General features: G+C 40.9%; 1 protein-coding gene across 2 annotated transcripts in view; it reads left to right on the top strand.

Annotated features, from left to right (window-relative positions):
• The first annotated feature begins 20,686 nt into the window (after positions 1–20,686).
• PLCL2 (phospholipase C like 2) overlaps positions 20,687–25,848 on the top strand; it is a 189,344-nt gene continuing 184,182 nt past the window's right edge. For both annotated transcript variants that reach the window (XM_073333540.1, XM_073333541.1), the window contains exons 1-2: positions 20,687–20,923; positions 21,668–22,202. In XM_073333540.1, coding sequence (XP_073189641.1) covers positions 21,900–22,202 — 303 coding nt within the window. In that variant the 5' untranslated portion in view covers positions 20,687–20,923; positions 21,668–21,899. The remainder of the gene's footprint in view (positions 20,924–21,667; positions 22,203–25,848) is intronic.

Here is a 25,848-nt window from a genome sequence, read left to right as displayed (position 1 = left end):
ATAGATCAGAAAAATGGAATGCCTTCTCTGGGATCTGACACTTTATTTTCAGAGTCACTGTTTGCAGACCTCTTAGACTTAGTCTGTGGACTCCAAGGGGTCTGCAGAGCACAGGTTGAAAACCACTGATCTGCTTTAAGGCATTAAAAAGGATATTAGAGGGTGCAATTTAGAGCTGTTTTATCAGTATGCCTCCAGAATCAGAGTCTCAACACAGATAACTAAATATATTGCAGACAAGAGAAGCATGCTGTGTCTGTGTTACATATTGACAAGTAACCCTGTTACAGGACACGTGGAATGGGAAGTGAACTGTCTGTATGGAGAGATCAGCTGCCCTTTCCCCTACCCCGGTAAGCACACCTTTATTGAATAAAGATGTGCTCACCGGGGTAGGGGAAAGGGCAGCTTTATTTGATAAAAGCATTTTGGTCTGATTCTTACAGTTGGGTGCGGACCAATAAGAGATGAAAATGAATATCTCATCTCATTACTCTCACCCCAACATTCAAATCATTGGCAAGTACATTTTAGTAGAATACTGCAACACTAGCACATTGAAGGTATTGAGGGAAATAGAGAATGCTGTGTAGAGGAAGCATCGGGTCATGCAGGGTTATAGGAGGAAACCATAGAAGTTGGAATGTTTTGTTGCAGAGTGGACATCTGGCAAATGTTTTCCTACAACTGTTTAACACGGAATGGAAAATATGGGTTGTTACATGAGCAGTCAATAGTTTTGAGACTATTGACTGTTAGCCTAAAAACCAGTCAATAGTCACTCTATTGCACAATCTACTTTGTCACATGGCCCCACTTAAAACAACTGAATGTCAAGTGTGTGTGTATAAAATGAAGACTCAATGTGGTACTTAAGAAAGGTTAATATAATTTGTTTTGCTTGGTTTGTTGGCCCCTATTTAGAATTTTAACCAAACCCACCCTACTACCCTGTACACTTCCCCGCAACCCCTGGGGAAAAAAAAATTTACATGGTCTTCACAAAAATTCTGTACCTCTGGGGAAAAAACCCCAAATGTTACTAGGTCTGTAAATGAACAGTTAAGGGATCTAGCTACAGTAGTTTATATGTTGTTCAGTAAGGAGCAGCTTCAGTTGCCTTGAGCTCGCAGGTGCACTGCACTTTGCAGGACATACCATATTTCAGCTGAATGGTGCTTCCTGTTCTGCTAGGTCATGCTGTGTTTGGAGAAGAGATGGGGAAAGGCTCCCTTCTAAAATGCTCTTTAGCATGGGAGAAAGGACCCTAGGCTCAGAGCCATGAGCCCCTGTGTTGTAATCTCACAGGTAGATGCAGACTATAAGAGGAGAAAAGAAAATATCTCACCAACACGTGTTCTAATGACAGCTGTTTATATTTTTGTGCTCTTTACAGCCTTTATTATTGAGCAAGGCCTCATATCCCTACCCTAGAAAGCAATCACAGATCATCCTTCCCATTTGACAAATAAGTTAACTGAGAGGTTACACAAAGTCATTCCAGTCAGGGCTGGAAATAGAACCCAGGTATCTAATATAGCTGATTCAAGTCTCATCCACACTGCCTTTTGGAATTAATAATATGCCAACTCTGTGTACTTGGCTATGCTGTTTCTAACTACTACTGTAACCACTCGACCCCATACTTTCCTCCAAAAGCCAGAAATAAAACCTAGAAATCTTGGTTCCCAATTTTCTACTGCTGTCTAGCAAATAGCTGTGTAATCTACTGGCAAAGTGTGTGGACTATCAGGGTGAAGAGGTGACCTACTCTAGTTGGTAGATGTATTTTCGTGGAATCTGAAGGTCCAGGGATCAAACCCTGCTAATAGCAGGGTTTTATCCACATTGAAAACTTTAATCACAGAGTTTTATATCTAGAAAAATTTAGGCATATAAAATTCAACATAGATGAATGACTCTGCCTTTCTTAATTATTAAATGAACTGCTTATAAAACTGTTGAAAAGGCAATTCACCCACAGCATAATGAGAAATCACACCATCTATTATTCTATAGATTCAACTCCTCTTTTGGAACTGTTTAAAATAAATTGGTTTAAATATACTTGTGAGGTCTACTAGTTTAGATTCATGCAATATGTCTTTGGAGCTGGGGACACATACTTTCACAATCATTAATAATTCACTTCACTGGCCTTGTACAGACCAGTGGGATTATCTAGATTCTAGAACGCTGGTTTACAGTTGAATATTTTCCTGATTTTGGAGACATGAAATAGATAGACTGTAGTAAAGCCTTCAACTTTGAGTTCCTTTGAAGCTACATAAAAATTAGTTTGACCTGAAGTGTGAAATTTGGGTCTGAATCCAGACTACCTGAAAGGTCAGAGTGTTATTAGGAGGTGGACTCATATCTTTCTAAGACGAAATTTGGATCCAGATCCAAACCCAGGCCTAAAGCCACAAGCCACCCTTTCAGACAAAAATACCATTTTGGGATAAGACAAGGAGTTTTGTTAATTTGGATTTGGATCCATCTCTAATAGCTAGCATCAAAAGTAAAAGCAAAATACTAAATGTTCGTAATTGATTTGCACCAAACTGAAAAACAAAACAGAAAAAACCCAGCCTTATCAGACACAATGGAACCTCAGAGTTATGAAAACCAGAGTTACGAACTGACCGGTCAACCACACACCTCATTTGGAACCGGAAGTATGCAGTCAGGCAACAGCAGAGACAAAAAAAAAAGGGGGAGGGGGGAATAAGCAACACAGTACAGTACTGTGTTGAACTTAAACTACTAAAAAAATAAAGGGAATGTTTAAAAAAAAGATTTGACAAGGTAAGGAAAGTGTTTTGGTGCTTGTTTCATTTATATTAAGATGGTTAAAAGCAGCATTTTTCTTCTGCATAGTAAAGTTTCAAAGCTGTATTTAGTCTATGTTCAGTTGTAAACTTTTGAAAGAACAAGTGTAACCTTTTGTTCAGAGTTATGAACATTTCTCACTGCCTTAACCCTGCACGGATTATGACATAGATTTATGTAAGTGTATGTAGATGTTGCAGGTTTGTATTTTTAATTATTAACTATGTGGAGTAACAAAACTAATGTAGCCATGTTAGTCTGTATCAGCAAAAACAACGAGGAGTCCTTGTGGCATCTTAGAGACTAACAAATTTATTTGGGCATAAGCTTTAGTGGGCTAAAACCCACTTCATCAGGTGCATGGAGTGAAAAATACAGTAAGCAGTATATATATTACAGCACATGAAAAGATGGGAGTTGCCTTACCAAGTGGTGGGTCAGTGCTAACAAGGCCAATTCAATTAAGGTGGAAGTGGCCTATTCTCAACAGTTGACAAGAAGGGGTGAATAGCAACAGAGGAAAAATTACTTTTGTAGTGCTAACGAGGCCAATGCAATCAAGGTTGACAAGAAGGTGTGAGTATCAGCAGAGGTTTTTCTGTATTCAGCAATATTATAGTATATGTTAGTGTTATAGCGTTCACACTTTTATGGGAGTTGCTCTGAGAGGTTTCACAATCTGTGCGTGTTTGTGAGTGCATGAGAAAGAGAGAGAGAACAACATTGTAAAGCCTAGAAAACTTCTTGGGATGTTAGATGTTCATCAGACAGTGTATTCCGGGATATTTTTATTTTCCTTCTTTAAGAAACTGTGCAACATTAAAATTCAATGTCAGTGATTGCTGGATGTGCATGCACAGAGTATCATTCTGTTGCCTGGCAACAAGCGGGAGGGAGGAACCTTTTAGATACAGAGGAAGAAAGAAAGAGAAAGCTGGGCAGCACACACTACTTATGCGGAAATACTGGCAATTTGGCAGGTGTTTCAGGTGGGTTTGAGCTCCCTAAGTACAGAAGTGTTGGCCCAATTTGTTAATTTTTTTTTTGTGGACAGTAAACCAGACTGATTTAGAGAAGTGCTTACATTCTACAATCGAGCTTACTCTATCAAATCATGTTTAAAAACTTGCCTTTTTCAGAAATAGAAAAGTTAATATTTCTTAGTATACATTCTTAAATGTGATGAGGGACTGTGTTCATCTTAGAGTAAGAACAAAGTAGAAATATAGTGATAATCTACAGACAGATCTCCCAGGAAAAGTAAACTTTAGGCTTGGTACTCTTGAAACATAACAGCTCTTCAAGATCAGCAAAGCTCATGTTTTCTTAGGCAAACTGTTAGCTGTTGAGTAGCAGGACTACTTTGCTTTGTGATAAAGAAGTTAAGGAACAAGACATTTGCTGAGTCAAAAAAGCCAAACACTCTTACAAAAGGAAAGAATTATACTATCAGGAATATAGAAACATATAGTACTAGGATTGCAGTATGTGCATAACTTCCCATTTTATGTGCAACAGAACATCAAATTAAAATTAAGTGGAGGGGTGAATTGGTTTATATAAATGTTGAACCAATGTGACCTTTGATCAAACTGAAATGAACTGCTGTTGAGGTTTGAAAAGGTTTGGTTAACTTTTATTCTCTTGCAGCTTTACACTTCCTGATTCTGGCAGAGATCAGAAACAGAAAGTCTTTTTGCGTGGACTTTCTGACTCAGACAGAAGCAGGAAGCCTCGTACTCTTGCTAGAGAGTCTGTTATTGCAAGACTTACAACACAGTTTTGAGGAATGGTAAGGTTCATATAGTTCAGATGCAATTTGAATCAGTCTCCAAACTTTTATGGGCTTATCTGACTTGAACTGAATTAAATTTAGATTCCACCCCCATCAACTAATTAAAATGATACTGATGCTATATAAACAGTCAGTTTAAGCAATTAACTGTTTTAACTGAGGCTAATCAGTAAGGTATATAGGGGGTAATGCACAGATTTAGATGCTGATCATTTCAGTGATTATTACGTATTGGAAAAATCATTGCTTTGTAACAGTGCTCCCTGGAGTTCAAGTGACGGCAAAGAGTTAATTTACAATATGAAGCTATGCATGCAGATGATCATTCAGTCAAGCTAATGTAATAGTCTCAGAGAAACTTTACCTTTCATTATGATTGCAAAATTATTCCCACTTCCAAAAATAATTTTGAAATGGCATTACACTTAAAGATGTAAATACACAAACATACAGAAATACCCAGTTAAGAATCTTAATGAATAATATTTTTCATTTACCTATGTAGATAGTTATACAGGATAACTTTTATAAACTACATCTTCAAAATTAAAACTCTAGTCTCACATTAAGCAGGGGAATTTTCAGAGCATGAGAAATTATTTAGAGAAAGTTTGAAGGGTCAAAACTAGCGCTCATAGGGGAATAGGTGTTAATTACCTCTGGAGTCATTGTTATGACTCCAAAATCATGTTACTTGTTGAAGTCTCTTGAAGGCCCCCAGTGAACTCCTAGAGACAATTCCTGGACCCAATGCAGCCAGAAAACACAGGCTGTGGAGGAGTGGGACACAGGAGCCAGAGTTGATTGAACCTTCTTGTCAGGCCTCAAGGCTGCTGTCCAATGGCTAGAAGTTGAAGCTAGACAAAATTTAGACTAAAAATAAGGCATACACCTTTAAAGTGAGAGTAACTAACCATTGGAACTATTTACCAAATGTGGTGATGGATTTTCAATCATCAACAATTTTTAAATCAAGACTGGATGTTTTATAAACGATCTCCCCAAGGAATTATTTTGGGGAAGTTCTGTGGCCTGTGTTATACAAGAGATCAGACTAGATGACCACAGTGGTCCCTTCTGGCCTTGGATCTATGAATCTATAACCCTAAGTACCTTCTGTGCTACATGTGGGAAGGAGGGACCCAAAAAACTTTCTCTCTGCTGGGATGGAAAGCACTCTATAGCGTGCAGAGTTATGGGCCTCTGCATATGATCCTTACACAACAGAAATGTACCAGTAACGCTGGCAGATAGCCATCCCACGCATATATGTGGAGTAAGGTAGGGATTTTCTCTTAAAACGTAACTGCAAAACGTAAGAGCTAAGTCCTATACTTCACATGTGGTCATGAAGGGGAGAGGGTAGGCCTGTGTCAGCCATGCATCCAGCACTAGACGCATCCTGCCATCATAGTGTAAGATGACTCATGGCAGGCTAGCTATAATGTGTTGCCAGGTGTACCTTGATGCTCCCTTACTAACCCATGTTTCTAGTTTGTTAGAGGTCTGGCCACATGCCATAGGGTCAGAGTATGCTTCCCTGAGGCTGTGGTGTGCTGGGCAGCACAGAAACCGGCCCTGCTCTGGAGGCACAGATTTAACCCTTTTGTGTGGGATGGGGGTTACAAAGGCTCCCTATGTTCTCTTCTCAGGTTATCACACACGTGTACCATAGAGCAGGCCTTGAGACACAAGAAAGAGCCCTTCAGAACTTTTTAGGTTTTGAACAACCCAGGGCACTTTAGTGATAGAGAACAAAGAATTAAAAATATCTGATGTTAATTGGAGGTAATCCTAGGCCTCCATTCAAACAGATGGACTATTATTTGGACAATCATTAGTTATCAAGTCTAGACTTGCATATTTAAAATAATTTGACAGCGATGGTGACTGTGAAATTCCCAGGGAGGGAGAGGCTACAAAAACAGAAAACCCAATAATAATGGAGGATTTCAGCTATCCCATATCGACTTTGTACATATCATCTTAGTATGGGATGGAAAGATAAAATTTCTAGACACCATCAATGACTGCTTCTTGGAGCAGCTAGTTCTGGAACCTATAAGGGGAAAGACAAGTTAAGATTTAGTTCTAAGTGGAGCACAGAATCTGGTATAAGAGGTGATTCTAGCTGAACAGCTCAATAATAGCAACAATAGCGTAATTAAATTTAATATCTTTCGGTGGGGGGGGGGGAGGAATATCAAAGAAGCCCACCACAGTAGTATTTAACTTGAAAAAGAGGAACTACACAAAAATGAGGAAGTTAGTTACACAAAAATTAAAAGGAACAAGACTGAAATGCTTGCAAGCTGCATGGAAACTTTTAAAAACACCATAATAGAGGCTCAAACTATAGGTATACTGCAAAATGAAAAAAAAAAAAAAAACAGCAAAAGGACCAAAAAACTGCCACCAAGGTTAAAGAACAGAGTAAAAGAGACAGTTAGAGACAAAAAGACATCTTTTAAAAACTGGAAGTAAAATCCTACTGAGAAAATAGAAAGGAGCATAAATTCTGACAAATTAAATGTAAAAATGAAATCAAGCCGGCCAAAAAAGAATTTGAATTGCAACTAGCAAAAGGCACAAAAACGAACAGCATTTTTTAAAGTACACCACAAGCAGAAAGCCTGCCAAACAATCAGTGGTGCACTGGACAATCGAGGTGCTAAAGTAGCACTCAGGGAAGACAAGACCATGGCAGAAAAGCTAAATCAATTCTTGCATTGTTTTCGCTGCAGAGGATGTGAAAGAGATTCCCACATCTGAGCCATTTAGTTTGGGTGACAAATCTGAAGAACTGTCCCAGATTGCGGTGTCAAGAGAGGAGGTTTTGGAACAAATTGGTAAATTAAACAGTAATAAGAAACCAGGACCGCATGGTATTCACCCAAGAATTCTGAAGGAACTCAAATATAAAATTGCAGAACTACTAACTGTGATATGTAACCTGTTGTTTAAATCAGCCTCTGTACCAGCTGACTGGCAAATCACGAATGTAATGCCAATTTTTAAAAAAAAGGTTCTAGAGGTAATCCTGGAAATTACAGGCCAGTACACGTAACGTCAATACCAGGCAAATTGGTTGAAACTGTAGTAAAGAACAGAATTATCAGACACATAGATGAATGTGATATGTAGGGGAAAAGTCAACACAGCTTTTGTAAAGGAAAATTGTCTCACCAATCTGTTAGTTAAAATCTCTTCTTTGAGAGAGGGTGTCAACAAACGTGTGGATAAGGATGAGCCAGTCAATACAGTGTACTTGGACTTTCAGAAATGTGACAAGGTTCAAAGTGGCAGTCAGGAATAAGGGAGCAGATCCTCTCATGGATCAGTAACTGGTTAAAAGATAGGAAACAAAGCATAGGAATAAATGGTCCATTTTCACAGTAGAGAGAGGTAACTAGCAGAGCGCTCTAAGGATCTGTACTGGGACCAGTGCTGTTCAACATATTCATAAATAAGCTGGAAAAAGGGGTAAACTGAAGTGGCAAAGTTTTCAGACAATACAAAATTCTCAAGACAGTTAAGTACAAAGCTGACTGGGAAGAGTTATACAGGAATCTCACAAAACTGGATGACTGGACAACAAAATGGCGGGTGAAATTCAATGTTGATAGGTGCAAAGTAATGCACACTGGAAAATATAATCCCAATTATACACACAAAATGATGGCGTCTAAATTAGCTGTTACCACTCAAGAAAGAGATCTTGGAGTCATCGTGGATAGTTCTCTGAAAACATCTGCTCAATGTGAAGTGGCAGTCAAAAAAGCTAACAGAATGTTAGGAACCATTAGGAAAGGGCTAGATAATAAGACAGAAAATATCATAATGCCACTATAAATCCATGGGTTATCCACACCTTAAAGACTGCATGCAGTTCTAGTTGCCCCATCTCGAAAAAGATATATTAGAATTGGAAGAAGTACAGAGAAGGGCAACAAAAATGCTTAGGAATATGGAACAGCTTCCATATGAGAAGAGATTGACTTTTCAGTATAGAAAAGAGATGACTAAGGGGGGCTATGACAGAGGTCTATAAAATCATGAATGGGGTGGAGAAAGTGAATAGGGAAATGTTATTTACCCCTTCACATAACAGATGAACCAGGGGTCACCCAATGAAATTAATAGGCAACAGCAGGTTTAAAACAAACAAAAGGAAGTACTTCTTCACACAATGCACAGTCAACCTGTAGAATTCATTGCCAGGGGATGTTGTGAAGGCCAAAAGTATAAGTGGGTTCAAAAAATAATTAGATAAGTTCATGGGGGATAGGTCCATCAATGACTATTAGCCAAGATGGTCAGGGATGCAACCCCATTCTGTGGGTGTCCCTAAACCTCTGACAGCCAAAAGCTGGTACTGGATGACAGGGGATGGATCACTCAATAAATTGCCCTGTTCTGTTTATTCTCTATGAAGCATCTGGCTCTGGCCACTGTTTGAAGGCAGGGTAGTGGGCTAGATGGACCATTGGTCTGACCCAATATGGCCATTCTTATGGTTTTATGAAAATTCTGCCTTCTGCTGCTCCAGGCACCGCTTTCAAAGTATGAGGGAGTGGGATTATGCAAAAGCTAATGTAGCTTCAGTAAGAGTTTGATTGTAGGATGGAGGACATTCCTTCCCTAACTCTGTCCTCTCCTCTCCCCATGGAGGCTATCTTCTGCAAGGTTGAACAGGAGAGATGTGCAGTGGAACTATCCAACTTCTCATTACTGCATAGAAAAGAGAAAGATTTGGATGTGTTTGATCCCTTCTATACACAGGCTGAAGTGAATGTGATGTTGTGAGCCCAAGTGTGGTACTAACAACTAAGTGGACCAGAGTAGTCTCAATATATTGTGTGCACTAGGGTTCAGATCCAAAGCTGGTGAAAATCAGCATAGCTTCCAGCTGAGGATCTATCCCTTTTCTTTTGAGGTGCTAAATTGCTACTTTTTTATGGGGTTGGCGGGGGGGGGGGGGGAGAACAACATTTGAGCCTTGTTACAGTGGACAAAATGACAAAATGTACCAAAGATGATGACACAACATATGGAGAACACAAATCCTGCGCAGTAAAGCAACTTCTTTAACTACAGCCATAGCTCACAGGGTGTACAGTATTTAATGTCTAGCTGTTACCCAGCACTTTTTGCTCCCAAAGGGAATAGCTGTCCTCCTTCTTGTATTATATGGAGTTTCTGCCAGCCTGATGACTAAGGAGCACACACATCACCTTGAAATGAAGCACTGTGTCTTGAGTAAGATAAGGCATAAGTGTAAGCAGTGTCAGGATGAGCTCCACCCTGACATCTGGGGGTGAGGTGTGGCAAGTTGTGGAAAAGAACTTCAGGGACCGATCTCATTTGCATAGGCACACCCACCCCGCCTAGAATGAGGCCATAGCTGCCCCAATGTTCACTTTGGCTGCTGTGGGATCCCCAGTGTCTCTGTTATTGGGGCAGGAAGAATAAATTGTTATTACCCTGATTATGGGAACTGTGCTTGGAACTGTACTTGGCCTTTTGTTATGATGGAGGTACTCACCATCAACTAAGTAGCACTCGCTAGGCAAGGCTCATGGGTTCCAAAACTCTGTGAATTGAGAGAGGCTGGGGACAAGTATTAATACTTGGTGGCATGGGCCCCTTGGTGAGGGCCTTACATGCTAATTGCACTTCCTCCTCTCTCCACTGTGGAATATCAGAGCTAATTTTGATTTCATTAGAAGTCTACTTACAGGTTGCTGAGCTCACTTTGGGCTAATAGTGCACCAGCACTGAGGCTCCCCTACTACAAGCTGAATTCACCAAAGAGCTGAACTGACTAAGAGCTGAAATCGCTGAGCGTGTGTTAAGTAGTGGGGGAGCCTGAAGATATATTGTGGAGCAGTTTGGGGGACGGCTGGAGTGCCTTGTGGACAGGCTGGTGGAGCAGTTTGTAGGATGGTGGGAGCTGCTGGTGGGCTGCGGAGCGGTTCATGGGGCGGCTGGCGGAGCGGAGCGAAGGCCTATGGAGCTATGGGGCGGTCAGCTTCAGATCATGTAAAGTGCCTCTTACCTCCGTCCCATCTCCACCCAGGTTGGGAGGTAAAGCTCCGCAGATAAACTTTCGAACTCTGGGGCTGCCCTGACTAGGGACAGAGACTTTTGGGTCATTGGACTTTTGGGACTTTGGGTGATTTGGGGTTGCTGGACTCAAGAACCAAAGGGAAAGGGGCATGCTCCAATTTTGCTCATGGGTTGTGTTATGAATCCTGTTGGTGGTGTTTCCCCAACATAATGCCACATTATTTCTCTCTGTTATTAAAAGGCTTTTTGCTACACTCAGACTATGTGCTTGCGAGAGGGGAAGTATTGCCTCTTGGAGGCACCCAGCGGAGGTGGTATATATTTGTCCCAGGTCACTGGGTGGGGGCTCGAGCTGGTTTGCATTGTGTTATTGGAATGGAACCCCTAGATATTGAACCCGGCCCTTGTTGCTGCCAACTCTGATGGGCAGAAGGGTTACATAAGGAAGGGTACATCTGAATCTGAGCTACTAGTAAAAAAAACAAAACCAAACACATTTATATGTGCAAAATGGTATTTTTAATATGTTTTAAAAATATTCTAAAAATATTCAAAGCATTAGATTAAAGGGTAAATCCAAGCAGGAAGGCTTGCTTCCCTGACAGATGCTATATTTAAGAGACTCTGTTGTCAGTGAGCTAGAAGGTCAACCCTTCACATACAACAAGAAGAGAGAACTACTGTCTATTGTATGTGTGTCATACATTGATCCTATTAGAGTTGGAAAACATACTAGGAAATTGAAGACATATTTCAGAAAGAGATCTGTGAGACAAAACAACCCCAATTTCTTAGAACTGCTTAAGGAATCTGTGCTTTCATTAGCAATTCATTTTGAGCTCCCAGTGGATTAACAAAGCTTTTATTTTTCAAATTCTTAAATATGTTCCAAACCATAAAAGGAACTAAAGTAGATAGCTCTGCAACTTACTGCTTTTCAGGCTCTTGGGCAATAAAATCTCTCTTTTTGAGGGGAGGGGATTCTTGTTTCCATTTGCAAATAGTGTAATATATATTGCGCAAGGCATTCCCCATAATTGCTACCAGGACACTACTCTATGTAGAGTTCTTATACTTCTCTCATTTCTATATCTTAGCTAGAACCATCTTTTACATCTACTTTCTGTAGCTTTATTTATTTTCTTGAGAGAACTGATGTGTATTTTATTGAAAATTTTTAAAATATAGTATGAAACTCAACAAGGAGTTTGTAAATGAAGGAAGCAATCAGGGTAGTGCTACAAAGTGTGTGTGTGTATGTGTGTGCATGCATAATCACCATCCAGAAACTAAAGAGGTCTAAAATGTGAAACACAGTATTATTCATAACTCAGCAAACAAGACACTAAAGGAACCAGCCAAGGAAAGCTGTTTTCTCAGTTGAAGCAAAATTTTTTTTTTTGGTACCAAAGTCAGAGCTAGCAAAAAATGTTACCAGTGCTTAAACCTTTGAGATAGTCTGTGCAAAAAGGAGCATAAATTTTCCAAACAGACAGGCATAAACACACCAATATTTCCAGATCATTAGTGAGCCTCCTTGAGACTTTGAAGGTTAAAGCCTGCATAGATTAGTCTCTGTCCTTCATTGTCTACACTGCATCACATTAAACAGTGGTACCTAGTGAAGTTAAAATCAAATTAATTCCATTTTCATACACATTACAACCTATTGCACATATGCAGGATCATTTCTGTACAATTATTGGTGCTATTGCTACTCCTGCTACATGCAGAAGCTTTGAATCAGCTCAGAGTATATTAGCTCACCTGATTTACATTGGTTAAAGTAGATGAAAATTGAAGAGGGAGCTTGCCAAGTTTAGTGGGTGTTCTCACAGGTCTTGATGTTAATTGGAGGTATTGTGTTGCATCACCTTGTGAAGATGAGACACAGAAAGAGGAAGAGAATGGGGACCAGAAAAGAAATATATCTGAAAGGAATCCAGACCAGTGATTAGCAAAGCAAAATAGTGTGTATATGTGCAATGGTGCAGTGTATGAAACTGTACAAGGGGACATCTGAAGCGCCCCTGCCATTTTCCTATAAAAGCCATCATTTAGACTTCTCCAAGATGAAGGCTTGGTCTACCTACTGACATAAAGGCTAGGAGTCTCAGAAGCTCCTCAGGCAGGCACCAGTTCCTGTGGCTTCTCCTACTTCAGATTCCCCTTCCTAGTGAATCTTCCCCATGCCAGCCAGAGCAGAGGCGGTGATCTGGAGGAGCAAACTCCCTCATGCTAGAAAGATGGAGCTAGAGAACTCTCTATCTGCTTTTTGGTAAAGAAAGAGGAGCTGAGCTCCCCCTACTTTATCTCCTGTCACAGTATATTGACTTCAGTCTATTTTGTTGTAAAATAGTATTCCTTTTAGTATTGGCACCTCTCTGATGCACTAAGATTTTGTAATGAATGTCTGTATGATAGAAAAAGAGAGACAAATACAATAAAAAGATATACTACCTAAGCACAGTCAGGACTCTTACTCTAACATTGTTCATCTGCAATACAAATATTTGCAGTGAAAGTAAATAGCTGTGCTATTAGTTTGTTGTAATAGCAACATAAGTGTTCAAAATAATCCTATTCTTCTTTCTTGAAGTTTCAACCATAAAGCCTACATGTGTGTTGTAGTCAAGAAGTTTTGAATATCTATCCTAAGCTATAAATACTGTAACATTTTATCACATTTTATTTCCAAAAAGCGCCTTATTTAAAAGAAACAATAATTTAAACTATCAATTTGTTTTCAAAGAGGCGAAAGACAAATTACTAACAGACTAAAAAGTAAGGTTGACTTCACTTGAGGCTGTAGAACACCGTAACGTGCTCAATCTTGCCTGCCCTCATAAGGAAGAGATAATGCTCACTTTAAACTTGTGAGCCATCCCACTGAAATTAGTGAGACTACTCACATGTTTGAAGAACAGCAGTGTATATTTCAGTAAAAGACGCAATATCCACTGCTTGCTGAGCTGACATCAGTCTCCATGCCAAATAGCCCAAGTGGGCTGTATTCTACCATGTTTCAGTGCTGTTTTCCTTTTCAAATTATTTGTACTGTGTGATTGCCTCAAAGGGACATAGCTTAGAGGAGAATGGGGCATTTTACGTCAGTGCATAAGTCCATCAAATATTTTACCCTGAAAATGCATATCTGTACCAGATTTTGGCAACACAAGTTACAACTTTCCTTTGCAAGGAATATAGTTGCCTACAGACTCCTTCCATCCGTGTACTCAGTGAGGAGCTACATTGGCTGTTTGTAAAATAAAATCACTTTTACCTCATCCAAGTAGTAAGCAGATAGCTGTTTACTCATTTGGTTTTTGGAACATCAAAGAAAATAGTTAGTTACATTAGTATAAAATGGAATGCTTTTAAAATACATTCTTCTAGGGAAAGCACTCAGTCATTTTTCCCCGAAATGTTAGCTTGGTCCATAGAAAGAGACTGTACTTGACCTTAATTTGTAACAGAATATTGATCATGCTGCAAGAGCCTCACTTCATTGCAGTAGCTCTTATTACAACAGATCATATTTGTTATGGTTTGTAATGACTGGGTAAAGATGAGATTGTGCTTTCATGGACTCTTTTCCAAACTCTTTGTTAGTCATGGCTTAATCAATTCCTGTTTGGCTTCCACCTTTGGCTGCAGACTTTTACTAGAGTCCTGTGATACTCACAGCATTACTGAGAGGTTATTAGGCCAAAGTAGAAAATGTTGAATTTTGTTTGCCATTCACTTTGGGAGTCTAATTCCCCTTTTATTCATATCACTAACTTCTTTTGAGTATCATCAGCTTTCTGGCTAGCAGAGTAAATTGGAAGAAATACAAACAGAGCTTTTGACCTGCAGAAAGTTATGTATTGTAACTTTCAAAAAACAGGCACAAAACCACCGCTATGCTTGTTAAGCATCTACAAACCCATTGGTTGCCACCACAGAGATGACAAAATGAAGGATATATTAAATGAGATTCAGATGACAGAAATGAGACACTTTAATTTAGCCTAATCTCCCATAATGTGAGAGACTGGGGCCCTTTCTTGAACTAGTGAAATGTATAATACTATTAAGAGAATTGGCAAGGTAATATCAGCTCAAAGTTGCCAACTAAAGCCTACACATTTTCATTTCAACATAAGAATCTAATGAAGGATATAGATAAGGAAACATTTCACTCAGTTTGCAGGAACAAAGTCTAGGTTGTATGAAGTCACAAAATATTATTGCAGGTACTTAGTTATTTGATTTGCAGGCTCTTGTAGTAGAAAAGTCGGATTCCTGTACTTACAGAGTACATGACCCTTGAGATGCATTCACGTTCAATGAGTTAAGTACTACTAAACATCTCCAATAGTTACTAACAAATATAACAAGAACAAAATGAAATCCATTCTTCTGCAGAATTCTGGCTCTCAGCCCTTTTATATAACTCTGCCATTTCCCTGCTTTCCTTAGAGGTCAGAGTTCAGTATGTTAACAAGGAGGCTGCAAACAGTATTTGTGTGCTCCTTTAAAGATGTATCAGAAATACTTCAAGAACAGATTTGTTATTCCAGTCGCTCTGGTAAAACACATGTGCTACAATTTAAAGGCTCATGACTCAAATCTTATCAACTGTATCTGCCTTTCATGTGGGATGGAAATAGACATTTTGCCCTATAAATGATTGAGATATGTGAGAGCATTTAAGATTTCTGGAATTTTTACCCAAAATAATCTCAAATACTAGTAGCCTGAGATTTTAAAGCTTTTCTGAAATTAATGACATTAAAGTAAATCAAGAAAAGTTCAGGTTTCAGAGTAACAGCTGTGTTAGTCTGTATTCGCAAAAAGAAAAGGAGTACTTGTGGCACCTTAGCGACTAACCAATTTATTTGAGCATAAGCTTTCGTGAGCTACAGCTCACTTCATCGGATGCATACTGTGGAAACTGCAGAAGACAGTATATGCGCAGAGATCATGAAACAATACCTCCTCCCACCCCACTCTCCTGCTAGTAATAGCTTATCTAAGGTGATCACTCTCCTTACAATGTGTATGATAATCAAGTTGGGCCATTTCCAGCACAAATCCAGGTTTTCTCACCCTCCGCCCCCCCCCCCCCACAAACTCACTCTCCTGCTGGTAACAGCCCATCCAAAGTGACCACTCTCTTTACAATGTGTATGATAATCAAGGTGGGCCATTTCCAGCACAAATCCAGGTTTTCTCACCCCCCCCCCTTTTCCAAAAACCACACACACAAACTCACTCTCCTGCTGGTAATAGCTTATCCAAAGTGACCACTCTCCTTACAATGTGTATGAAAATCAAGGTGGGCCATTTCCAGCACAAATCCAGGTTTTCTTACCCCCCCCCCCCCGCCCAAAACACACACACACAAACTCACTCTCCTGCTGGTAATAGTTCAGATCTTCAGCATTTTTAGGAATGCAAATAAATAACTGGCTACAATATTATATAATCCTATTTCTATTTCAGATAACCCAAGATTTCAGAACGTGGCTGCCTAAAACTGGTACCAAGGCCAAGATGTTCAAAAGTGACTAGCAATTTGGGAACCATTTTTACATGCCCAATTTGAGATTTTAAGGGGGGCCTGATTATCAGAAAGTGATGCACACACACCCTCTGAAAATCCCTTTATGATATGTCAAGTTGGGCACCCAAAAAGTGAAGCATCCAAAATCACTAGTCACTTTTGAAAATCTTGGCCCTAGATCTTTTGTTAAAAACCTAAAGGAATGGCCTGTTTTTCAGAAATGCTGAGAAATAATGTGACGTAGAATATGAAGATGCTGCATCAGTTGCACCCAACTGACAAAAAAATGTGGTAGGTGAGTAACAGTCAATCCAATGAAGAACCTCTGAGTGATGCTGGATTGGACAATAATCCCTCGCAGATTCAAATACTGAGGTTGGTGGGAGACAGACCAAGAGTGAGACTGAGGGTCAAGCTGTTGTTAATCTTCATTTGCAAAGCTCAGTGGATTTCTATTCAAACTGTTTGGCATAATGGGTGGGAAAGATGCTAAAGAGTTCTTCACCCTGTCGTCAGTGGGCTAAGAGTATTTGGTGTGGATGAATGAATATAGAAAAGAAGCAATTATCTTGCAACGGCTGGTCCAATGAACTTTCCAAAAATATAAACATAATGAATTGCAAGTGCAAAAAAATAACAAATATTTTCCAAGAAACAAATCTGTTAATTTGGCTGTGTTCACCCACCAACACACTCTCTCTCTCTTAGACACAGTCACATTCTCACACTCACAAACATATGCTCTCTCTCGCACATATATAGACACTCACAATCTACAAATGTGTAATTATACATTATTGATAACTAAACTCTCCTTTAGATCAATTACTGACTGCTCATATGTATAGCTTTATTCACGTGCATAAACATTTATAAGATCAGAACCTTAGTTATTGAATCAAATCAGATACAAGATAATTACTGGAGTTGTAAAGAATCTTATAATGGAGAAAAAAAATTCTAAGCAGAGATTACAGAAAAGCCTCATCTGCACAAAATAATAGCTAATAACATTTTTTTAAATGTTAATGAATAAAAGTGGTTAGGATATTAATGATCTGGCCTTTCATTTCACAGGTCATTTAATTATGGGTCAGGGGGGTAATTGCCCCATTTTTTGTAGGCTTTTAATGCTTGCAAGTTAATACTTGACTTGGAATAGTCCAACAGGTGCTTTTTGCTTAGCTATGGAACTTTGATATTTAGTAGGATTTTATGAAAATTGCTGTGCATGCATAACAGCTGTTTTTCAGTTAAATATCCTCATAGAAGTTTCTCTGGCTCCCGTTATAATAATCCTCATTTCATTATAACAATTAAAACGGTTGGCTGCTAAGAATATCTTATAAAATAATAATAATGCAAAAGTCTTTTCAGCCATAGATGTCAAAGCACTTTACAAAGAACATAAATATGATCCTCATTTTACCAGTCGGAAAACTGAGGAACAGAGAAGTAAAATGACAGGCTGGTGACAGAGCTGGGAACATTACTCAGTTCTTCTGAGTCATAGGGCAGTGCCTTGTCCACTGGACCACACTTTCTCCGAAAATAGAGAGAAATCAGTGTAATTTAGCTGTTTTTCATGCAGTGTCAGTTATCTACCTGCACTAAGGACTAAGGCCAGACCTTAGGCCAGACAAAGGTACTTGGATGCCTGAAGATGCATTTAGTCACCTAATAGGAGTTTTAAAAATGCCTATGTGCCTAACTCCCACAGTTTGGCATGTAGGTGCTTTTAGCACTTTTTCAAGCACTAAATACCTTTGAAAACCTGGTCCTAAGGCTCTCATCCTAGTCTCATTGACGTCAAAGGCAAAACTATCATTGACTTCAGTAGGAGCAAATGAGGCTCTGAGGTTCTATATGTACAATGTGCTGAGTACCCTCAAGCTCTGTTGACTTCTATGGCACTTGGTATTTCACAAGATTGAACCCCAAGGTCACCATTTCCAAAAGTGACCGCTGACTTTGAGTGTTGTGCTTTGGACACATTGGACTTGATTTTCAGTACTGAAATTTTTGGGAGTGCAGGAACTCAGCTCTGTAAATCAAGGCTAAAATGTCCCCAGTTATGGATCCATTACATGCTTCTGCGCACTTAAACCACTAGTCTCATTGACTTCAATAGGATGAGTAAATAAGTGTTCACTAGGGTGAGTAAGGACTCCTCACTTGGTCCAGTTTTACTGGGTACTTCTGAACATTTGGCTTGTAAGAATCAGCAATTTTTCATTTTGCATGGGGAAGTAGAGTTTAAGGGTTATGTACTAAAGTATATATCTGAATAAAATGGTTGAGGTATAATTCTCTAAAAAATTAGGTTTGTAACAAAACTGTAATTGTTCCTTTACTAAAATAGCCAGAACAAGGAAATAATGAACACCAGGGAATAAGGAGTTACAGAAGAAATCTCAAAAACAGAACAATTTGTTTTTCTTTACTACATTAATCTGTTTGGAGATATGTATCTGTAGTGCTCACATGAAAAAGTTTGGCTGGGGCTGCTTGCTGCTCCTGGCATCATTAGTTACAGGTCTGCCAAGGTTTTACTTAAGGGCCAAATGTTTTTCAATAGAGTTATCCTCTCTCCATATAGAGTGGACAAATAGGGTGAGGTGGGAAGGGGAGGCTTTATTTTTTTTCTGTGGATGGACCATTCAAATCTTGTTACAAGCCTGAAAATCAGTGGTTGGATGACTGATTCTCTAATGTGCAGCCTAAGCAGCAAAATGGCTGAAAACATTAATCTTCCTTTTCACTGGCTTACTGGCAAGGCTGTGTAACAAATGATTCTAATAACATTTTGTACCTGTGGCTTGTAACTCCTATCCTCTGGAAGAAACGGTTACGATGCTAATCTGGGAGAGGAAACTCAGGTAGGAGTGGTTTGCATACCTGAAGATATATTACTCAAAGTTCATTTTGAATTTTTAATGATTGTGGGTTTTTTACGTAATTGGTCAGGCAGTACCAAATGCCAAGCTGAGGAAGAATATTAAAGATTACTGTATGCCTATACCATCAAGACTCAATTTGGTTGTTTCAAGTCCAGAATTTAGGTTTAATAGTATTTACCCTCACAGTGTAAGGTCCGAGTCCTGAAAACACTTATGCTTTTGTTTAACTTTAAGCAAGCAAGTAATCTCTCTGACTCTAGCCTGGACTACTCACTTGTTTAAAGTTAGGAAGCAACTAACTTTGCTTCCTAACTTTGAGTGTTTGCAGGATCAGGGACTAAAAGACTAAATAACCTGTTGCAAAAATACATTGTGGTCAGAAGATGGGAGAAATTAATAATGTATTACAATAATTGCCTTTGTGCATTAACTTGCTTTTGTGTTGTATACACATTTTGGATATAGACAAATATGTGTCACATTTGTCATGGTGTACAACATGGTATAATTTTGTGTTGACAATATTTCTCAGGGTGACTGGCAAATCATGTTGTTCATTAAACTATGATTAACCCACTGCTTGATCACTCTATCTACTTTTTGTTTATTAGTACACTGTTCTAACTGTACTGGCCAGATTCTGAAACACTCATTTGTGTTGAGTAAGACCTTGCTCTGCAAGTAGCCCAAAAGAAACAAACAGGGCAACATGTGATGTAAGGTGCTATTCAGACCTCTGTGTTAGTGATGATCACAGTGTGTGTTTAATGGCCTGCTTTCTTTGGGGGAAGGTGGAAATACTGTAGAAGGGGAGGTGTCTAAGTGAGTCACTGCATCAGACAGGGTCAGATGGCTACCTGTACCATAATGTGCCATTCTTTTCTCTTGCCACCCTCCCTTTCTTTTTGGAAATAGCCCTTAATCATACATGTACAGCATGTACCAGTATTATCCACTTTGATTTACACTTTGGATGCAGTTAATGGACAGGATTGATTGTCCATGAATGAACTGGTTTCCTGGCTCTAATCTAATATAGACATCCTTATAGATTAATTGGGGAGAGTCCTGAGGGACTAGGGTGGGAAGGGACATACATTGTGTCAAAGCTGCGGTTCAAGGTGAACAGTGCTGCACTGTAATGTACTTAGCAAGTGATAATGGAAACCACAGGAAACCATAAGAGAGCAGATGGGGACAGACATATGCCTGGGGCCTGGGGAATTGTTGGGAGGGTTGGAGCAGGGAGGCTGAACATTTTGAATTTGGAGAGTGTGGGTGGCCGGAGGGTGTGCCGGCGGAGGAGGGGTGGGGGTATTTCTTGATCTCAAACATCTTCTTTCCCTCCCCCCAGATCATGTTGCTACAGCTCGGGAGGGTCCCGCGGAGCAGCAGGGGGAGGGCGCCAGTCCCAGGCCGGGAGGGTAACATTTGACTGACGGACGTAATCCTCCCCCGCAGCGGAGAGCTTTTGATCCGCCGGATGGGGGCGCTGGCGGCGGGGTTCCCGAGCCGAGTGTTGCTTGGCCGGGCGAGCGGCCGCCCCCCCCTCCCCGGAGATTTTCCCCGGGTGAGGGCGCTCGGGGTTACCGGCTCGTCACCGGCTCCCGGGGCCGGCGCGGCACGGCACGCTGAGCTGGGGAGGCAGCGGGCGAGGGAAGCAGCCACGCGAATCTCTCTGTATCCGGCTTCGGGCAGAGGCGGCGACCATAGCGCGGAGGGAGCGGGAAGGGAGGGGAAGCGGCGGGAGGTGCCGCCTGCGCCCGGGCTGTGGAGGTGTGTGTGTGGGGCTGCTGGGGGCCGGGCACACGAGCGGGGTGCGTGGCTGGGATCAGCAGGGGGCGAAGAGGGGAGGCCGTTGGCGCCCTCCCCCGGGGAGGTGGGCAGGGTAACGGTTCCAGGGTGGCTGCGCTGGGGCGCCACGGACTAACGTGTGAAACGTTCAGGGGGCCGGGGGGGGGCAGAGGAGGCGGGTCTGCTCTTCTTTAATAGTGTGTGTGTGTGTGTGTGTGGGGGGTCCTCTGGCTCCTGCTTTGATCTGGACTCACTCTTTGTGTCGGGTCTTTTTTTGTCGTGTGAGGGACACGCTTTACTGCTAAGCCCGCCCCTCGGCCAGGTCTATATTGTTTTGGCTTTTAGTTTCCCCCTGTAAGTTTGTGTGTCCCCCTTGTGGAAGCACCGATTTCCCCCCCATGTAATGTAGCAGCCTGACTGCTGTAGTTCCTCCAAAAATATTAAGTAGTGAGTAATAGCAGAGGCAGGGTTTATTCCCCCCCCCCCGCCCCCGGTCCCCCAGCTGTACTTCGCATCGATTTTTGTCCCCATGCACCTCCTGTGGTGTGTGGCACCTTTCCACCCTCCATTGCTGTGTGTGTTGTGTTGTCTTTCAGGCAGATCTCATGCAGCCTCCCTCTCCCTGTAGTGCGTGTGGTGTGTTGTATCTGTCTCCCCCCCCCCCCCCGCCCCTTTAGGCTCATGTGAAGCGAGAGACTGTCACGTTTCATTTTTTTCCTTTCCCAGGTGCTGAAAAGGAGGGCTGCAGCAGCTCCCAGCAGCAGGCTCGGGGACATTTCCCCCTCACCCCTACAGGAGCGTTACAATTTCAGCTGCCAAATCTGTGGAGGAGAGAGACTTTCGCACAACCGCCCCCCCTCCCAATCTTAAATATACAAAAAGCGGAAGAGGAGCCAGCAGCAGGGGAAGGGGGTGGAGGGGAACGGCAATATTGTTGCAGCTATAGTGGCCGAGGCTGATGGCGGAGTTTGGCAGCAGGGGTGCTGCTACTGGTAGCACCAGGGGCGGGGGGCTTCCCTCGTCCCCGGGTCCTGTCCAGGGGCAGGTGGCTTTCAAGGCAGGAGATGGGGAAGGCGGAGGAGACGGCGGCGGCGGCGGCAGATCCTATGTTGACAGTGCAGGCGGCGGGGTCTCCAATGGGGACTGCGCTCTGGTCGGAGAGGAGACGGGATCAGCCCAGCCCGGCGGCAAGAGAGGATGTTCCACTATACAACAGAGGGAAAGCAAATCCGGCATCCCCCGGAGGAGCAGTATCATCAAGGTAAGAGGGCTTGCCCCGCCCCACCGCAGGGATTTCTTCTTGCTTGGGCGGGAAGAGATGGGGGGGGGGGGGTTTGTCTGGGTCACATAGTCCAGTCTCCGCTGAAAGGATGTGTTGAATTTGGCGGGGGTGACTTGATCTGCCATTGTACATAGTGGACAATTGGGGCGGGGGAGCCTTATGCGCAGGGTATTATTGATCTTGGAGGGCTCCTAGCCCAGAGCAGGTGGAAGGGAAGGCAGAGCCTGGTTGGCTACTAGCAAGGCAACAAATATGAACATCACTGAAAGCCGTGAATGACAGGATCCCTGCTTATTATCTGTGATGATGGGTGCACCTGTGCAGAGAAAATTTTGTGGCTCCATTGGGGAGGTTAGAGGGAGACACACACATAGGTGATGGGAAAATCAGGCGTTAACTGGACTGGGGGTCGGAGAAGGCAAAATATGAAGGCTTCCTCCTTAAAGGGATCAGTGCATCTAGTAATAGATTATGTTGTACTTTACTTAGCAGCAACCTTTTGGCTACTGTTACCTGTATGTAGATTTCAGCTGCTAATGTTTAACATGAACAGACAAGGGCAGGTTTTACATTATGTAACTCATTGGAGGAAGGGATGCAAGATTTCTGACAATAACCATTTATGTAAGTACAGATATTCCCTTTCCTTAAACCCCAGGCCCTTAAGAGGTGACAATTTGTCTTGGGTTAATTATCTTTCATAGCTCCAGCAGATAGGCCTAAAGAGCTTTAAAAAAATCTTACAAAAAGAAAGCAAGTTTTTTAAATTAAAAGTACATTAGAGGTGAATTTCACAGACCGAAATAAATAACTCTTTTTTATCTTCCTGTTACATTATTGCATGTGTCCAAAAATTGTGTGTGCTGAAATGAGAATATGTATTTTTGCTAGATGGACAATAGTGAGGTATATCAGGAAAAGTTAGCCCAGTGGTGTGTATCAAGTTGTGCTATATGAGACTGCAGGACCTTGGTTTGAGAGCCAAGGAGAGGACAAGGACAGCCAGTGGTGGGACGCGGCTGACAGCAGCGTACCCACCCTTCCTGTCAGAGTGATGACGCTGGGTGTGGTGGAACAATAAACAAGAGGCAGTTGAACATTGTGTTTTCATAATTTAATATCCATAAGATATTACTCTTTAATATTCATTAGACCTGCCAAAAATCTTTTGATACAAGATCAGTGTTAATTTCTACCCTTGTTGTCATCCTCTCTGGTAGTCCAAAAAAAGATAGTGCTGTGTGCTCTATGTAACACGTGGTTGTGATATTAATTTTCAGTGTATCCTCTTTTATACAGCAAGCTTATATGTTTGTAAGGTCTAAACAAGTATACAAAGTTTCAAGGTACAATATAATAAAACTAAAGAGCACAAATGTGGAAATATTAAAGTGATCTTTTCACGTATAGTATTGTCTCTTAAACACACACATCATCTTTAACTCTAAAGGTCTTCTATTTCTCTAGAAATTTCTTAAGCAATGATGTCTGAAAGTTGCTAATTAATAATTCTCAATTTTATAAATTTGAACACTGATGTATTTTATCTTCGTACTGATTAATATTTTACTTTGTAGTTTAGATAAGTAGGATGAAAAATTCCAGTGAACACCAATAATTTTTGAAATCATTTTGGCCATATTTCTTTTAGACTTGGGTACCTTAAATTAGGTACCTAACTGAAAATGGCTTGACTTCCAGAGTTGCTGAGTGTCCTTCCTCCCATTGACTTCTATAGAATTCAAAGGTGCTTTGAAAATCCTGTAGATGCTTACCTTTAGGACCAGTCTGACAATTTAAGTAGCAATATTTAGTTTTATCTTAACATTCCACATCTGACACTTGTGCACCTAGTACTCCATAGCATAAATCAAGATACACGTCTTTTCACTGTCAGAATCTAGTTTATAAAACTTTTTTTTGGAATTTAAGTGGTTTATTTTTATATGATGGGCTAAACTCTACCCTTTCCAATGAAAATGGGTGTTAATATGAAATCTCATCGAAACTCCTGTGTGCTACAAGAAGTGCAGTTTTCTTACCCTTTACAATCTGTTTGAATCACGGAACTATGTTAGTGGATCTGGCGGGTAGTGAAGACATACCCTAAGAATGGTAGTAGTAATTAGATGTAAACTGATGTAACACCTGGTCAGTGTTTCAAGACACCTTGTTTTGCATGCTAAATATTGTCTGGGCTCCTGAGTTATAAACAACAAATTGTTTGCAGTGTTGTTGTAGCTGTGTTGGTCCCAGAATATGAGAGAGACAACAGCAAATTTATATTAAAACAATAGTCTCAGTTAATATTATATTCTTTGGAAGTGCACGTGTATAGGAAAATCAGGATCCCAAAAAATATTTTACTCCAAAAGACTGCATGGTAGTGATTTACGATCCTTTCTTTGAACCTTCATTGGTAATAGGTAGGCACACAAGTGCACCCCACTTCCATTAATCCCATATCTCTGAACTGTTTTTGCATTTTCTTATCTTCCATCTTTCCCGTTTGTTTTGTGTTTTTCCACCTTTCTGTATTTAATAATTTTTTGCTCTTGGTTTTTCTTTTTGTACCCGTTTCACTGTTGGCTCTTCTTTCTCCCTCATGGGATAGCTGTTTGCTTCTTGGGTCTGAAGTATTCATAGAAGCTTGATGTGCTCAAGTGGCTGAGCTAACGTTTACAGAAAAACAGAAGATGACCTTGAAGTGAGGGCTGCTGCTTGAGCTTCCAGCCCTGAGCATGGGAGTGGTACCCATGGCCAAGTGTATTAAAGGATGGTGCGGGAACAAGTAAAGATGGATTGTGTTCAGTGAAGTGTGCTGCTTTACTTGCATATATTGGAGCAGATATGGGCCTTGAGTGGATTGGTGTTCATGAAGCTATTCTCTCCTCTACTGTTCCTTTCCTCTGTACCGTGCCATCCTCCCAGGATGTGGGAAATGTTATACTAGAGATTATTCCAGGAAATGTCACTGTACCTTGTTTGTGTGTCTTGCAGGAGTGTCCTGTAGTTTAGATATCCAACTCCTGAACTTCAGTGGTTTACTAGTGCATGATGGGAGAATGAAAAATGTTAGCAATATTCCAGAATACTCAGCTTGGTATTACTACTAGCTAAGGTTTCCTATATAATTGCCTTTAATATAAGAATTCCTTAGTACAGTATAAAATTTCTATTCCTGTTGCAGGTGAAGTTGCCCTCGCTCTATGATCTTTTCCCTTTCATTACTTTAATCTACAGCTGGCTAATTTTTATAGCTCAATAGGCTTGTAACTAGGCAGTTGGAATGTAGCTCCCTCAATCAAGCTGCTCCTGGGCCAGACTTTTTCAGGTTTCTGCCTTTCTCCTAGCCAGTATATGGTGTCTCATCGATCAGGATTGTCAGATAATACAAGTAAATCTCTCGCCTGAAGACCTAGAAGCTGCTTCATAATTTTCTGAGGTTCCCTATGTGGGTCTGTCTGTCTGTACTCTTATTTCCAGTAAACCCAGTAAGCTATGGGAAAGGATGAACAGCAGGAGTATTATTTCTGTTCATGTGCCTTCTCTTCCCCTTCAGTTCAATGATAGGGCATAATTCCTATCACTAAATTATAAAAGTGGCAACGAGCATATAACTTTT

This window comes from Lepidochelys kempii, chromosome 2 (assembly GCF_965140265.1).
Source record: "Lepidochelys kempii isolate rLepKem1 chromosome 2, rLepKem1.hap2, whole genome shotgun sequence".
Taxonomy (NCBI): Eukaryota; Metazoa; Chordata; order Testudines; family Cheloniidae; genus Lepidochelys; species Lepidochelys kempii.
The sequence above is the reverse complement of the archived record's forward strand: the minus strand, read 5'-3'. Positions and strand labels throughout refer to the sequence as shown.